Raw genomic sequence first — 17,889 nt, 5'->3', positions numbered from 1 at the left:
GTCTGTGTGTAATGTCATCACCAATGCCAAGAACCGAACAATAGAATCTGATTACATTCATTCGGAGACTAGGGAAAATAAATATCGCTCTTCTCGATCACTGATTGAAATGCGAAACTCCTTTCAAAGTGTGAAGTGTCACGTCTCAGCCTAACACACTGACAATGTCAACTGATTACAGGATATACCAGGTGTCTGCAGGGAATCACTCACCAGCAACTTCAACAATGCAAGTGATTATAATTCAGTAGTTTTTAATGATGTCTGATGTGCAAATGATTCTTTTAGCTTCACTCAGGAATATCAAATTCCCACTTTGGCGATAACTCAGCTTTGAACTATATGTCACTCACTATTTCATCAGTAACTTCTTGAATTTAAAATAACTACAGCAGCAAAAACCTTGGACAGCCCTATCGAATCTTTAATAAAATATATTCAAGAGAGCTCAACATTAAAGCACACATGAATACTTACAAAATAAAGCAACTAGCTTCATATGAGCAGTTAGAATATCTATGTGTGTGTGCTAAGCTGCTTCACAGTCATGTCTGACTCTTTGCAACCCCATGGACTGTAGCCCGCCAGGCTCCTCTGTCCATGGGACTCTCCAGGCAAGAATACTGGAGAGGGTTGCCAGGCCCTCCTCCAGAGGATCTTTTTGACCCAGGGATTGAACCCGTGTTTCTGATGTCTCCTTCATTGGCAGGCAGGTTCTTTATCATTAGTGCCACCAGGGAGGCCCGGTTATATGAAAAGATGAACTATACCAGCATAAAAACTTAAGTTTACAAATGTAATTTTAAGGTAGCAGAATGCAAAAACCTATACTCTGCCAAATCACACAGTCTCTGTAGAATTCCCAATTCTTTACTTGATTTGAACGATTTACTCAGGATTACTCAATTTGCCAACAATTACCTACAGGGTGAGGAACAGAAAATGAAGGCAGGCATTTTAGGAGAATAAATGGACTCTCCTTCATCTACTCAGTGAATTATTGATGCAAAAACATGGAAATATGTTTCTGATAAGAAGGCAATTCTGTCCATGTTCCTGTAAGTTACTCAGAAACAAGAAAATAAATCAATATCTAGAAAGAACAGCAATAAAGTTTTGGCACATGGCCTAAAAGATAAAAAGTAAAATATTATCTGTAATGCTCAAAGGTAAAATAGCTATGCAGTAGTTAACATGGCAGGAAGCTACAGGACTCCCTATGGTGTATTAATTAATCTTCAGATCCAACAGAAAATCAGCTTACTCCTTTATTATCATTAGGAATCATCTGATATCCTGTTGCCCATCTATGTTCTATCATCCATTGGTAAAGAAATTCACCTTTATTGGAAAGAAACCTTGATAACAGTATAAATGACCATTTCTAACTTGCTCCATCAAAACAGGTAATGATATCTCCTTCACCTCACGTGTGTCAGCTGCTCAGTCATGTCCGACTCTCTGCGATTCCATGGACTGCAGCCCACCAGGCTCCTCTGTCCATGAAGATTTCCCAGACAAGAATACTGGAATGGGTTGCCTTTTCCTTCTCTAGGAGATCTTCTCAACCCAGGGATCAAACCCAATCTTCTGTGTCTCCTGCATTTGCAGGTGTGTTCATCGCAAAGAGTCAGACACGACTGAGCAACTTCACCTCACCTCACCTCTTTACCACTTAGACACCTGGGAAGATCCTCATCTTAAGTTAAAAACAAATAAATAGATGCTAGCAGACAAATCTGTTTATGAGAGGATGTGCTGCTATGGAAAAAACAAAAATGCTAAGTAGAATTGTATACTATGTCTATTTGCAATTAATTGTTGACACATTGTCTTTTTTCCTGGTTGGAGCACTACTCCCATCATATGACAACCTGATGGACTCAGTGAGAACACCAGAATCTGCAGTTCCCCAAGGACACCACAAGAGGGCACCATTCCACCACTACTGTCCCCTGCAGAGGTTATACTCTGAGTACAACAAATGTGTTATTTAGTCTTACAATCATTTTTAATTTTATTGCTGACAGTCTGACAGGACTACTTAATATTGCTGGGTTGACCTTTCCATATTTTGTGCTAAATCTTTTTTTTTTTTTCCTGCTGTGTCGGGAAGAGGATATAATTGACTCTACATTAGGACAGGCTACAGTGTGATACTACCAGCGACAGCACTTGTCAAAACAGACGGATAAAAAGCAGTATTCCAGGCATCAACTGGTGCCATGCAGCACTCTACAGACCCAGGCTTCATGAGCACCAGCCACGTGTGGGCCGTTCAGGGAGAGTATTTTTTTTAGCTTTCATCACTCCCCAGAAGGGGCAGAAATGGCTTTCCATAGAACGTGCATGCATGCGTGTTCAGTCTTGTTCAACCCTTTGCGACTCCACGGATTGTAGCCTGCCAGGCTCCTCTGTCCATGAGATTCTCCAGGAAAGAATACTGGAGTGGACCCTCCTCCAGGGGATCCTCCCAAGCCAGGAATCAAACCCATGTCTCCTGCATCCCCTGCACTGGCAGGCAGGTTTTTTACCACTGAACCACCTGGGAATTCCAGCAGAGAGAACGCTAACATATAAGATGTAAAGTTAATTTCCTTAGGTCCAGTCCTGTTCTCCTTGGAAAAGAAGACGGTCCCTCTGGGGAAAGATTTTTCTTACAATGTGGCTTCTGAAGACTAGGCAGGTTGTAAGACAAAGATAAGAAAACTTTTTCTTCAACACGCTTGAGAACAAAGTCATCTATAGCCTAAAAGGTGCACATAACTCAGGTGGGGCTGCAGGAATAACAGCCAGTACTGTGGCCTGAGAGTGGTTGTGGAATCTGACAACGGTGACAGGTGCCACTGACCAGACACTTACTTTGCACAAGACTCTGATAAATGCATCATGGGAATTTCCCTGTTGAGAGCTCCCTGCGGCTTCGAGGGCTGCACTGTCATTAGCCCTCATATCAACAGATGAGGTGTCTGAAACCCGAGGTTTTAGTTTTTACATTATATATTCACATGGGCTTCCTAAATAGCTCAGTTGGTAAAGAATCCGCCTGCAATGCAGGAGACCCTGGTTCAATTCCCGGGTCGGGAAGATCTAGAGAAGGGATAGGCTACCCACTCCACTATTCTTGGGCTTCCCAGGTGGCTTAGCTGATAAAGAATCTGCCTGCAATGAGGGAGACCTGGCTTCAGTCCCTGCATTGGGAAGATCCCCTGGAGAAGGGAAAGGCTATCCATTCCAATATTCTGGCCTGGAGAATTCCATGGACTATGCTGTATAGTTCATGGGGTTGCAAAGAGTTGGACATGACTGAGCGACTTTCACTTCCACTTTATACACATATTTATTGAAATACAGTTGATTTATAATGTTGTTACTGCTGTACAGCAAAGGGATTCAGTTGTACATCTTTCTTTATATTCTTTTCCATTATAGTTTATCATATGACATTGAATATAGTTCTCTGTGCCATCTAGTAGGACCTTGTTTATTCATTCTCTATATAAAAGCTTACATCTGCTAACCCCAGCCTCCACTCGGTCCCTCCTCTAAGTACCCCCTGCCTTGGCACCCACCAATCTGTTCTCTATGCTTATGAAGGTTTTACATGGTGGGTTATGACAGGCTGGCAAGTGGACACCAAACATGATTACACCTAGGCTGTCTGACTCCAGCGGCCAAAAGGTTGAGCATGATGTTACACTGCCCCTCAATATCCTCTGAAACAGGTAGTCTCTCTGCTTATTGCTCGCCTCATCCAACTTGCAAGAGCCTTCCCTGGTTTCTGAGGCCTACTCTCTGGGGGCTTCCCAGGCGGTGCTAGCAGAAAAGAACCCACTGACTAATGAGGTAGACACAAGAGAGGTGGGTGTGATCCCTGGGTCGGGAAGATCCCCTGGAGGAGGGCACGGCAACCCACTCCAATATTCTTGCCTGGAGAATCCCATGGACAAAGGAGCCTGATGGGCTATGGTGGTCTATAGGGTCTATAGTTGGCTACTCTTGAAGCGACTTAGCAGGCACACACTCTGTGGGAGAAAATTCCCAAGCAGGTTCTGCTCTGTGTCCCCTGGCTCCTCAGGCGCCTGCACAGGAACCATGGAGAGCGAGCGGCACCTGCTTCATGACCACGAGGCCCATGTTGGGAATGCTGGAATTGGAGGCCTTTCGTGACATTGCAGAATTTATACAAAACTTGGAAATCTTGACTCCTTTCTCGGGGCCAGCCCAAGTAAGGCTCTGCCTAAGAATTTTTGACATAGAACATTTGTGCTTTTGGAAATTTCTCAGTGAACTCCCCTACTGGACAAATATGAGATGGAAAGTGAGGTAAGAGCAGGTTGACATTTTTCACTTCCTATCTCACCTGCCCCCTCATTGTTCATCTTAATGGGCAAAGAATATAAGAAGTTGAGCGAAAGTGATAGGCCAAGAATGGTAAGACCTGGAGGAACTAAGCCAGCAATAGGTTGGTTCCCCAAAAACAAAAGTCCATGGTTCACATCCCATCACGTGAGGACCCTGAGGTTAGTGCAGGGTTGTTGCCAACAGTCCAGAATGAAAGCCACAGCAGGCATGGGATAGAGATCCTTCAGGCAGAAGCCATGCTCCTAAGTAACTGTTCAGTCATCAAAGAGTAGAATTATCCAGGAGGGACCAGACACCAGTCAGCAACTAGGAAAGAGAGCCAAGTCTAGAAGTCATGGGCTGCGAGGGCTGCACATGACCCTGAAAAATTTGTGACCAGGGCATGTGTCCACTTCCATTAAGAAACAGGAGGCTTAACTGGAACCAAGGAATCCTGACAAGCAAGGGACATGATGGGGTTGGTGGGGCACACGTGCACCCAGAGACCCAGTCCAGGTGTGTGAGATGAAGACTGATGCTGCAAGACTGACTTGTAAACAGTGGCTTCTTCTTATTGCCAGACTAAGGGAGGGTCAAAGTACGTAATTCTATAAAAGGGCAACGATAGAGCAGTTAACAAAATAGAATGTAGCAGGATCTATATTAAGGTGGGCAGAGGTGGTCAAGTGGCCAGCTGCCTAGAAGAGCTCCGTGTGTCCCATCACTCAGTCATGTCCAACTCTGCAGCCCCACAGACTGTAGCCCGCCAGGCTCCTCTGCCCACGGAATCGTCCAGGCAAGGATACTGGAGTGGATTGCCTTTTCCTCCCCCAGGGGAACTTCCTGACCCAGGGATCGAACACCAGTCTCCTGTGTCTTCCACACTGGCAGGCAGGTTCTTTACCACTGTGCCACCAGGGAACCCCTAGAAGGGCTGGCCTGGCCTGAATTACTACAGGGGCCAGCACTGCTCTGAATCTCAAGACAAGACCAAGGTGGGCACCTCACACGAGGCCTCTGCAGCCTGAAAGATGCACAGTTTTGTACTCCAGGAAATAAGGGGAGATTTAAACTCCATGTTTTGAGAGAAGACAATTCAAGTGAATAATCTGTATCTTTGAAAAATATATTATTGAGTATAAATTGAGTATTAGAAAAATAAAGGGCATACCACTTGGGTGAGTAACCAAGTAACCCTGTATACGGTGACACATTGTCAGTCCAGGTCAGCACGGTGCTACCCCCGGTCAACACCACCACCCACATAAAGCGTATTTTGATAAGTTCTACATACGTACAATTTTCAGATGAGACAAAAGCCTCATGACGTCCGCCATGTCTGCCAGGATGAGCAAGCGGGTCACAGCAGATAGCAGAGCCCGTGCCGCCCGCACCATGGTGCCGCGCTTCACCGACGAGCAGGGGTCATCCGCAAACTCTGAAGAAGCGATGCGCATGGTCTCACCTGGAAGACAGACACGGAGACACACGTGGGTAGACAGGAAGCTCAGAGGCCGGCAGTCACAAAGATCTGTGGAGGGGTAATCAGAGCTCTCACTGCAAAACCACCCTGGCCAGGTGGTACCAGTTCCCTCAGTGAAGTTGAGATTTTCAAGTCAGACCCCTCAGTGCCCCCAGACAGGTGCTGTGAACAAGACCCACGTGTGAAATTATGTTTCTAGAATCAATAAGGAATATATTTGATTCAGTTTGTCTAAGAGTTGAGATGAATTTGCCCGACCTGAATCATTCTCACTCTCCAAGTCCCTTGAAACCAGTGGTATTTACGAGGCTAGTTGGTTTCTGACAGCTGAAGAATAAAGCTAACAGCTCCAGAGGGGAATGAAACTAAAGACTTTGACCTAATGAACTCTGTTCTCTTAATTGAGTTAAAGAGACAATAACAGACTAGAGATAGTCTGTGCATGCATGCTCAGTCACTCAGTTGTGTCCGACTCTTTGCGACCCCAGGGATACAAGCCCGTCAGGCTCCTCTGTCGGACTCTCCAGGCAAGAATACTGGAGTAGGTTGCCATGCCCACCTCCAGGGGATCTTCCCGACCCCAGGGATCTAACCCAAGTCTCCTGCATTGGCAAGTGGATGTCATTCTGTGATACAGAGAACATTTATGAGACAACTGAACCAATTCAGCAAATATTTATTAGGCACATACTGGTAAAAATTCTCTGCCAGAGTCTGGAAATGTGAAGGTGACTAAGAACACCCTGGCCCCAGGGAGTTCACAGTCTAACCAGGACACACATTGTAAATACATACTTAAAATACAGAGATTACATGCCATCACAGACATATGACTAAGAATGAAGGCAAAAAAGGAGGAGGAAGTGATTAACTCATTTAGGGTGAGGCTGGGGGAAAAGCTGTCAATGCTGATGGCCTTTGAAAAGCCAAGATGTGTTCACCTGAAAGATGAAGGTGGGCAAGGCGCCTAAGGCAGCGTGAACACCAGGAGGCTCCAGAATTTGGAGGAGGGCGCTGAGCCCACGGAAATGCAATCACCTGAAGGTCACAGTGAGTGAGGGCTGTAGGCAAGAGAGGCGTCAGGGCCTGGGACACTGGGCAAGAGATTTGGACTGTGGCCTCAGGAGGAGATGACTTCACAGATTTTTATTTTGGCCACATTATGTAAAATAAGCTGGAGGGGTCAAGACTTGTGCAGAGAAAACAGGCAAATGCAGTTTTACAATCTGAGAGAGCAGATGAGGACAGAGACCAGAAAAATAGGAATGAGATCCAGAGATAAGATCTGTATCAATGAGATGATGAAGGGAAACATGAAGAGACAATGGAGAGAATCAACGGATTTGGGGATTAATTATGTATGGAAGGGTTTCCCTGATGGCTCAAAAGTAAGGTATTCACCTGCAATGCAGGATATGCAGATGAAAGTTTGATCCCTGGATCGGGAAGATTCCCTGGAGGAGGAAATGGCAACCCACTCCAGTTTTCTTGCCTGGAAAATTCCACGGTCAGGGGAGCCTGACCGTATACAGTCTAGGGTCCCAAAGAGCAGGACCTGACTGAGCACACACATGCGATACGGGCGGAAACCATTGAGCAGTTGCAGGTAGTGGTGAATACAGACCCACCACGATGGGCTGGAACATATTTGCACAAAGGGACTCCCGGAGCGGGAAACACAGGGAGGTCATTAACTACATGAGACGGGCCCATGTTCCTGGTGTGGATATCTACCCATGGTACAGAGAACTAGGAAAACCATAATGGAGCTTTACACAGCGGAGCATACACAGGGCGACCAAGGTTTTGATAAGCCAGAAGAGTTCATATGACCAATGATTCAACTTAGCATGACACAATTCGGTCAATATTTTATTTACAAAATGATTAATCATCATCTGTTCATCAAAACTAAGCTCATTTAAATAGTCAATTATTTCAATGAAAATCTATGCCTCCTAGCATTTATCCCAAGATATGAGGAAAAATAAGATACACTTCTCATAATTTTAGAGCTTCCCTGACAGCTCAGTCAGTAAATAATCGCCTGCAATGCAGGAGACCCTGGATGGATTCTTGGGTCAGGAAGATCCCCTGGAGAAGGAAACAGCTACCAACTCCAGTATTCTTGGGCTTCCCTTGTGACTCAGCTGGTAAAGAATCCGCCTGCAATGCAGGAGACCTGGGTTCAATCCCTGGGTTGGGAAGATCCCCTGGTGAAGGGAACTGTTACCCACTCCAGTATTATGGCCTAGAGAATTCCATGGACTGTATAGCCCATGGGGTCACAAAGAGTCAGACACGACTGAGCGACTTTCATTTCACTCCCTCTCATCATTTAACAGGCAGATCAAAAGATAATACAATTCCCTCAATGTTGTAGTTATTTAAACCCTCCTTTTTGTACTTAGGAAATGTGGGTGTGTAAGGAAATATACTGTGTGGCTGGATCTTTTAAAGCGGCTACCATCTATGATATGTATATGACACAGTTGCACAGCTTAGTCTTTATGTCTAGGCACAAATAGCTTGAAATACAACAACACCATGGGAGAAGATTAAAAATATTTTATTATGATACTGGTGAATTGTCAAGATGTATGGCGCCGAAGAATTGATGCTTTTGAACTGTGGTGTTGGAGAAGACTCTTGAGAGTCCCTTGGACTGCAAGGAGATCCAACCAGTCCATTCTAAAGGAAATTAGTCCCGGGTGTTCATTGGAAGGACTGACACTAAAGCTGAAACTCCAATACTTTGGCCACCTCATGCGAAGAGTTGCTGCTGCTGCTAAGTCGCTTCAGTCGTGTCCAACTCTGTGCGACCCCACAGACAGCAGCCCACCAGGCTCCCCGGTCCCTGGGGTTCTCCAGGCAAGAACACTGGAGTGGGTTGCCATTTCCTTCTCCAGTGCATGAAAGTGAAAAGTGAAAGTGAAGTCACTCAGTCGTGTCTGACTGTTTAGTGACCCTATGGACTGCAGCCTACCAGGCTCCTCCGTCCATGGGATTTTCCAGGCAAGAGTACTGGAGTGGGGTGCCATTGCCTTCTCTGTGCGAAGAGTTGACTCATTGGAAAAGACCCTGATGCTGGGAGGGATTGGGGCAGGAGGAGAAGGGGACGATAGAGGAAGAGATGGCTGGATGGCATCGCCGACTCGATGGACATGAGTTTGAGTAAACTCTGGGAGTTGGTGATGAACAGAGAGGCCTGGCGTTCTGCGATTCATGGGGTTGCAAAGAGTCAGGTATGACTGAGCAACTGAACTGAACTGAACTGATGGCTCTAGAGGCCTAAATAAACTTTAAGGTAGAGGCTGGCAATTAAGAGATGCATATTCATTGCTTTTCTGCCTTTTGGCTAAGATCAAGTGAAGAGATAAACATTCAATCCAATGGTCCACAGGCTTAGAGAAATATACTCTAGGCCTATTCCTTGTCCCTAAAAAAAGACTAAGCAGGTATCTGTGTGGTGGGGAGAAAGCTACTTCATTCTCACTCTGTAGAGTGCAGCCAGAAAAAAAGATTATATACCAAGGTGAGTCTACTGAAATGTTGAGAGGGTCACCCTAAAAACTAGACACAAGTGCAAACGGTACTGTTAACGGATAAATCAATTGCTGCTGGAAGGGATCCACTTATTCAAGGAAGGGAGAAATTCTTTTCTGCAGGTGACCCCTAGGGAGCTACACTGTTGATTTCAAATTTTTCAGGTTAAATTGCTACGAGCCATCACTTGGGTAAGAGTGGACTATTCAGGCAGGGGTCTTCTCAATAAAAAAGAAAGGGTCCTAATAGGAGAGTCACACCTCCTTCCAGCTTGTGGAGTAAACATGGCTAATTAAACTGATTTTCATACAGAGAGTGACCATGAAACAGGAAGGGGCAGAGTACAACATTTAAAAGGATAACATATCCAGAGGACACAGCATAAACTGATTAGAGCCAACTAGGTCCAATGGCCGATTCAACTTCTACTTGACCTTAAGCCTCACTGAAACACACTCCAGGGCCCCAGTGGATGGTTCTAACATGCATGCTCAGTCGCGTCAGTCCTGTCTGACTCTTTCCGACACTATGGACCACAGTTTGCCAGGCTCCTCTGTCCATGGGATTATCCATGCAAGAATACTGGAGTGGATTGCCATGCCCTCCTCCAGGGGATCTTCCTGGCACAGGCAGGTTCTTTACCCATTGAGTCACCTGGGAATCCTAAAGATTCCAAGGATGACCAGAAAACATCAAAAGTGGGTGGTGGCCCAATTTCTGGAAAGTCCCACTCTTTCCCAAAACAATGGAATTCTCTTCCTACTCATTAGCCTATGAAATTGCATTGCATGCTAGCTCAGTCATGTCTGACTGTTTGCAACTCCATGGACTATACAGTCCATGGAATTCTCCAGGCCAGAATACAGGAGTGGGTAGCCTTTCCCTTCTCCAGGGGATCCTCCCAACCCAGGGATCAAACCCAGGTCTCCTTCATTGCAGGCGGATTCTTCACCAGTGGAGCCACAAGCTCCACCTGGGAAGCCCACTTAGTCTGTGAAGTTACCCACCCCTATAAAAACTGACAATCCCATATCCTGGGGCCTCTCGTTCCTCTTTTTCAGTCTGAGATGGCCCACATTCTGTCTATGTTTCCTCCCTAAGCAGACCTTCTTTCTCTTTACTATGGCTCACTCTTGAATTCTTTTCTGTATAAAGTCAAGAATCCACACATGGAGGCTGTGCCAAGGACTCAGATGTGACCTGGGATGTGACCATCGTTTGGTTCCCCAGTCTCTTTTCTATAACAACTCACTTCATCCAGATGCTGACTGGCCAGAAATACTGTCTCAAAGCCCAGGGGATAACACTCAGTAGTATGGAGCTTTCAGGCAGAGCTAACCAGTGTGGGCGCCCCAGCAGGTCCTCCTGGGAGGAGCTAGAGAGATGTCCATGAGAGAAAAAATGAGACCCAGAGACAAGAGACAGGAAGAGATCCACATTCGTAAATGTGACTCTGCAAATGGAAATGCCATGCTAAATTCTGAGATTATCCTCAAATAAATAATAGACCATTTAATCCAATCTAAATTAAAACTAAAAACACAGTTGAAGCAGATACAAATGAGTTCATGTTTTTAAAGGTTTCAAAGGATAGGCAAACTGAAGTCAGCTATAAATTTAATTCATTTTACATCTCTGTGGTTTTAGGATTACTAAAAGAAAACGGAAATCTATATTACAAAATGATAAGAGAGTTTATCAGAATAAAATCAGCTATTCACTTGGGAACTGCTTATTCTATACAACTAAAATATTTAGCTGAGAAATAGCATGTGTGTGTAGGAGCAGGAAGGGAGCAATTAGGGGAGGGCACCAGAGCTGCCTGTTTCTTTTATATACACTCTTGTATTCAAGTTCATTAACTTGATTATAGACCTAAGGTCAATGCCGGGCTTCTATGATCAAGCTTCTGGTCCTCTAAAGCCACTACTACCTGCTGTAAAGAAGAAAAAAATAACATCTTCAAATAAGCGACTTAGGGGAAATAGTAATTAATATAAATACAGTGCTTCTATATAAAGGGCTATTTTGTAAGCAATATTCTAAAAGCTTTATATATATTAAGTCATGAATTAGAAGAGAATCTCTCTCTCTCTCTCCCTTCACATGCTTGCAGGCAGATTCTTTACCACTAGCACCATCTGGGTCTTTAAAGTAACAAAGACTAAGGTCACATTCTGACATCTCTCCAACCATTCCAAAATTTGTAAGATCAGCAATTATTCAACTTCTGTGTTTTAGTCCCCTCAGCTGTAAAACAGGGGTGAAAATAATAATAGCTACCTTGTAAGACTGTCATTAAAGATAATCCATTCAAAGCACCCAGCCTAAGACCTTACCAGTAATGGGCACTAACTCATTATTGAATAGCAAGGAGATCAAACCATCAATCCTAAAGGATATCAACCCTGAATATTCACTGGAAAGACTGATGCTGAAGCTGAAGCTCCAGTACTTTGACCATCTGATGCAAAGAGCCTACTTCTTGGAAAAGACCCTGATGCTGGGAAAGATTGAGGGCAAGAGGAGAAGGAGCAACGGAGGATGAGATGGTTAGATGGATGGCATCACCAACTCAACGGACATGAGTTTGAGCAAATTCCGGAGATACTGAAGGACAGGGAAACCTGGTGTGCTGCAGTTCTTGGGGTTTCAAAAAGTGGGACACAACTTAGTGACTGAAGAACCACCACAATAACTCATTAATACCATAGCTACCACTCTCACTGTGATCCTCTCCAATAAAACAAGAATAGTTGGTAAACTCCTGGTTAAAGATTTGGAAGTGCCTTCTGTGGCTGATTTCACTGCTTGTGCGCACAGTAATATACAAGCAAGAAAACGTCTGCCTGATAAAATTATATTACATTGAGGCAGACTATACACCCTCCTGTGACTCTCAAAGATGGTACTGGTGCTCAGTTTTCAAACTGGTGCTTGTTTTGCTTCTTATGCTACCCAACTGGGGGAAATGGGAATGTTGCAAGGCTCCTGTAAAGCAAGAGTCACAGTCCAAAAAATGGTGATTACTCTTTTGCCCAAATGCAGTAGAGGACTATACTCTTGAAAACAGTAAATAGTGATGTGCTAGGCTTAAAAGAAAAATGGAGTTCAGAAAATCAACCCTGAATTCAGTATCATTAAATATTTTTATAAAGTAAAGAAAGGAAATTGATAAACATGGTCAATTTAAATATCATTGTGCAGTGACAGTGTTTTGAAATAACTGCACTATTAAAATGTATAATTAAACTAAACCTGTTGTAAGTAAACAAAACCTATTGTAAGCAAACAAAACTAATGTAAGTAAACCAAATAAGCATGCAATAAATCTTTTATAAATCCCAAATTTCAATAACCCTCTCTATATAAGGCAAATTTCTCTATAAGTAGAATACTGATGACTTCTTTATATTGTCAATCAATGTTTCCTTTGATCAGTGTCTTTATTGTCCTACAACCATGATTACAAATCAAAATCCACTGAGATGCCAGTAGACTGATACATAGTACTTGTTAGTTGACATGTAAGTTCAAAAACATCTTTTAATGTGATGAGGAAGGAAAAACAATACCACAACATGCATCCTGACTATACAGTAGAAATGATATTATTATAAAAAATGCTACCATCTAACCCTGAATGAAAACGGTAGGCTCACCATTCCAACATGAAAATATACAAGACACAGGTCTATTCTTGCTAAATAAGACTGCTGTTGTTCAATCACTAAGTAATGTCCAACTCTTTGCAACCCCAAGGAATGCAGCACATCAAGATTCCTTGTCCTTCGCCATCTCCCAGAGTTTGCTCAAACTCATATCCATTGAGTCAGTGACACCATCCATCTCATCCTCCGTCACTCACTTCTCTTCCTGCCCTCATTCTTTCCCAGCATCAGGGTTTTTTTCCAATAATTTGGCTCTTTGCATCAGGTTATCAAATTATTGGAGCTTCAGCTTCAGCATCAGTCCTTCCAATGAATATTCAGAGTTGGTTTCCTTTAGAATTGACTGGTTGACTTCCTGTCCAAGGGACTCTCAAAAGTGTCTTCACCAGCACCACAGTTCAACAATATCAGTTTTTGGTGCTTGGCCTTCATTGTTTTAACTCTCACATCCATACATGATACTGGAAAAACCATAGCTTTGAGTATATGACCTTTTTTGGCAAAGTGATGTCTCAGCTTTTAAATATGCTATCTAGGTTTGTCATAGCTTTTCTTCCAAAGAGCAAGTGTCTTTTAATTCCGTGGCTGCAATCACCATCTGCAGTGATTTTGGAGGCCAAGAAAATGAAAAATCTGTCACTGTTTTCACTTTCTGCCCATTTATTTGCCATGAAATGGTGGTACCGGATACATGATCTTAGTTTTCTTGAATGTTGAGCTTTAAGCCAGCCTTTTCACTCTCCTTTTTCACCCTCAAGAGGCTCTTTAGTACCTCCTCTCTTTCTGCCATTAGAGGGAAATTATCTATATATTTGAGGTTGTTGATATTTCTCCTGGCAAACTTGATTCCAGCTTGTGCTTCATCCAGCCTGGCATATGCATGATGTACTCTGCATAGCATTTAAATAGCAGGGTGACAAAACTCCTTTCCTAATTTGGCGTACTCCTTTCCTAATTTGGAGCCACTCCATTGTTCCATGTCTGGTTCTAATTGTTGTTTCTTGACCTTCAAACAGGTTTCTCAGGACACAGGTAAGGTGGTCTGGTATTCCATCTCTTTAAGAATTTTCCACAGTTTGCTGTGATCCATGCAGTCGAAGGCATTAGTGCAGTCAATGAAGCAGGTCTTTTCTGCATTTCCCTTGCTTTTTCTACGATCCAGCAGATGTTGACAATTTGATCTCTGGTTCCTCTGCCTTTTCTATATCCAGCTTGAGGTCTGGGAGTTCTCAGTATACGTACTGTTGAAGCTGGCTTGAAGGGTTTTTGAGTATGACCTTGTTAGCATGTAAAGTTAGCATAACTGTGTGGCAGTTTGAACATTCTTTGGCATTACCTTTATTTGGGATTAGAATGAAAACTGAACTTTTCCAGTCCTGTGGCCGTTGCTGAGTTTTCCAAATTTGCTGGCATATTGAGTGCAGCACTTTAACAGCATCATCTTTCAGGATTTTCAATAGCTCAGCTGGAAGTCCATCACCTCCACTAGCTTTCTTTGTAGTAATGCTACCTAAGGCCCACTTAACTTATTAACATACTGTTTTTCTTTTACTTTTCTTAAAAAGGCAGAATAGGAAGGTGGTGGTGGGGTGGGGACTTAATGTCCCAATTCAAGAATTTAAGAGTATATTGGAGGACATCATGCAACCTAAATCTTAGCAGGAATGACCTAAAAGACAGGACCTTCTGCCTCCCTAAGAAACCAGTCCAATTTGAAAGACATCTAACTGCTAAATTTTTTTCTTCAATTATTTTGGTCTTCACTATGTTCTTCTGAACCACACAGAAAAATCTAGTCCTCTTTCCAAATCTATAAATCTTGAGAAAATTTTTTGCAATGTCCATCATGGAGAAATGAAATATCAAAACACACATCAGCCATTGCCTAAGAATTAACACTGCATCTAGATTATGAAAATGACAGCTTGCATAAAGAAGTGAACAAACAACTCCCCTTAGTTTTCCAAATGTTAAGTATATACTAACTAATCATTCAAATTGGGATGATTGGTTTGCTTTTATACAAACTTTTATGCAAGTTAATAGAGTAAACATAAAAGGCACTGTCAATTAGCTTTGGAAGGAACAAATCTGGTTTCTGGCATGTTGTGAAAACAAATGATAAGACAGATAACAATTGACAAGTCACTGGAGAAGGAAGTGGCAACTCACTCCAGTATTCTTACCTGGGAAATTTAATGTAAAGAGGAGCCTGACAGGCTATAGTCCATGCGGTTGCAAAGAGTCGGATGCGACTGAACACGCACACACCACTCTGATCTATTTCATGATCTAAATTACTACCTATATTTGATAGATATTAAATGTGAGCTCATTGGTGGAGTCCAACTTCTTAATTTCAGAGCAGAAAAAAACAAGTATCAAGAAACTTATATGGCTCACCCAAAGTCACACAGCCAATTAATGGCAGAGTTCAGACCAGAAGCTGGGTGTCCTGACTCATAAACTTGCTACAATTTACCAAAATAATCTTTTTCCTTGAAAAACTATTTTTGTATGGTTTCATAGATTTGCAACTGTGTAGTTAGTCCATATAACTTATAACTTAATCTATATAAATCTTTTTATAACAGTTTGGATGTCTTGATTCTACGATCAGATGCAACTATATTTGTAAGTTCCTATGCACAAGAGGGCCGAGAGGAGCTACTCCACGTTCAAGGTCAGGAGGAGATACCCATCATCCAAGGTAAGGAGCAGCAGCTGTGCTTTGCTGGAGCAGCTGTGAAGAGATACCCCACGTCCAAGGTAAAAGAAACCCAGGTAGGTGTTGCGAAAGGGCATCAGAGGGCAGACACACTGAAACCATAATCACAGAAAACTAGTCAATCTAATCACACTAGGACCACAGCCTTGTCTAACTCAATAAAACAGCCATGTCATGTGGGGCCACCCAAGATGGGTGGGTCATGGTGGAGAGGTCTGACAGAATGTGGTCCACTGGAGAAGGGAATGGCAAACCATTTTGGTATTCTTGCCTTGAGAACCCCATGAACAGTATGAAAAGGCAAAATGATAGGATACTGAAAGAGGAACTCCCCAGGTCAGTAGGTGCCCAATATGCTACTGAGATCAGTGGAGAAATAACTCCAGAAAGAATGAAGGGATGGAGCCAAAGCAAAAGCAATACCCACCTGTGGAAGTGACTGGTGATAGAAGCAAGAAAAGTTATGACCATCCTAGATAGCCTATTCAAAAGCAGAGATGTTACTTTGCCCACAAAGGTCCATCTAGTCAAGGCTATGGTTTTTCCAGTAATCATGTATGGATATGAGAGTTGGACTGTGAAGAAAGCTGAGTGCCGAAGAATTGATGCTTTTGAACTGTGGTGTTGGAGAAGACTCTTGAGAGTCCCTTGGACTGCAAGGAGATCCAACCAGTCCATTCTGAAGGAGATCAACCCTGGGTGTTCTTTGGAAGGACTGATGCTAAAGCTGAAACTACAATACTTTTGCCACCTCATGCGAAGAGTTGACTCATTGGAAAAGACTCTGATGCTGGGAGGGATTGGGGACAGGAGGAGAAGGAGATGACAGAGGATGAGATGGCTGGATGGCATCACCAACTCGATGGACATGAGTTTGAGTGAACTCCGGGAGTTGGTGATGGACAGGAGGCCTGGCATGCTGTAATTCATGGTGTTGCAAATAGTCAGACATGACTGAGCGACTGAACTGAACTAAACTGATGGTTTCTCATTAAATACTTGTATCACTGACTTCAATCAGCTTAGATATAAACACACAGAAAGGGAAGTATAAAGGAAGCACATTATATAATTTGAATTTTAGAGGCTGCAGATGAATAAGCCGTATTTGAAACTGTTCTACTCTAAAATAACAAGTCAACTTAACTTTTTCTAAAGTAGTATTTGACTAAACAAAGCACAGGAACAATTCTTATAATGAGAAAAGTTGACTGAGGATAGAAAACTCTACCACACATTTCAAAATTAGAAACAAAACAAAAAAGTGTCCCAAGTAATTGCTATCATGAACATGGTAAATGCTGCTTTAAAATTACAGCTTAATTAAGTTATATTTTTAAAATATCTCATGGAGAAGACTGATTTTCTTCACTAGTTGGAGGATGGGGAAAAAAAAACCAACAAAACACGAATGATTGGATTCTAGGATTTAAATGGCATAGTCTATGCTTTATTTTCTGAACTGCCATTGATTTTCCAGTCATAATAGAGAAATAGCAGATTCTTAAATGTGATTATAGCCATGTGTCTTCTTTATTACAGCCACGTGACTAGAGGCTTCCTTGTCACCATCACTCTGCCTCCTACATTAAGAGAGCTCACAGAAGGACCACATCTAAATCAACATCAGGATATCAATGATAACAAAGCCCAGCTAACAAAAATATATTTGTTCAGTGGGAGGATCTGGCAACAGGCATGAACGAAATTGATTTAAGATAATTCAAAATCCTAAATTCAAAAAGACAGACTGCCAAAATGCGCTATCAAAGCTTTCTTCACTTCGGTGATCAATAGCTTTTCATGTGGGTCAATGCATATCTCAGACTGCCTTCTCTCCTTCCAGCTCAAAAGTACATTTTAACATAAGTGAAATAAGGTTATAACAAACATAAACCTTGAGAGGGAAAAATGTCCCAACAGGGTGGCATGCAGTTTTAAGGGTAAGGGAAAGTTGGAGGGTTAGAGAGTAACCGTCCAGTCTGTACAGGGCTTCTCTGGTGGCAGTTGGTAGAGATTCTGCCTGTGAAGCAACAGACAGCCTGCAATGCAGGAGATGGGGATTTAGTCCCTTGGTTGAGAAGGGTCCCTGCAGAAGGAAATGGCAACCCACTTCT

At 43.0% G+C, this 17,889-nt stretch overlaps 1 protein-coding gene across 5 annotated transcripts in view; it reads right to left on the bottom strand.

Annotated features, from left to right (window-relative positions):
- Positions 1–17,889, bottom strand: part of CTNNA2 (catenin alpha 2) — a 1,217,480-nt gene that overhangs the window by 923,470 nt on the left and 276,121 nt on the right. For all 5 annotated transcript variants that reach the window (XM_068988298.1, XM_068988291.1, XM_068988305.1 and 2 more), the window contains exon 3: positions 5,643–5,809. In XM_068988298.1, the coding sequence (XP_068844399.1) occupies positions 5,643–5,809 (167 nt within the window). The remainder of the gene's footprint in view (positions 1–5,642; positions 5,810–17,889) is intronic.

This window comes from Capricornis sumatraensis, chromosome 1, assembly GCF_032405125.1.
Source record: "Capricornis sumatraensis isolate serow.1 chromosome 1, serow.2, whole genome shotgun sequence".
Classification (NCBI taxonomy): Eukaryota; Metazoa; Chordata; class Mammalia; order Artiodactyla; family Bovidae; genus Capricornis; species Capricornis sumatraensis.
This window is presented reverse-complemented; position numbering and strand designations above follow the sequence as displayed.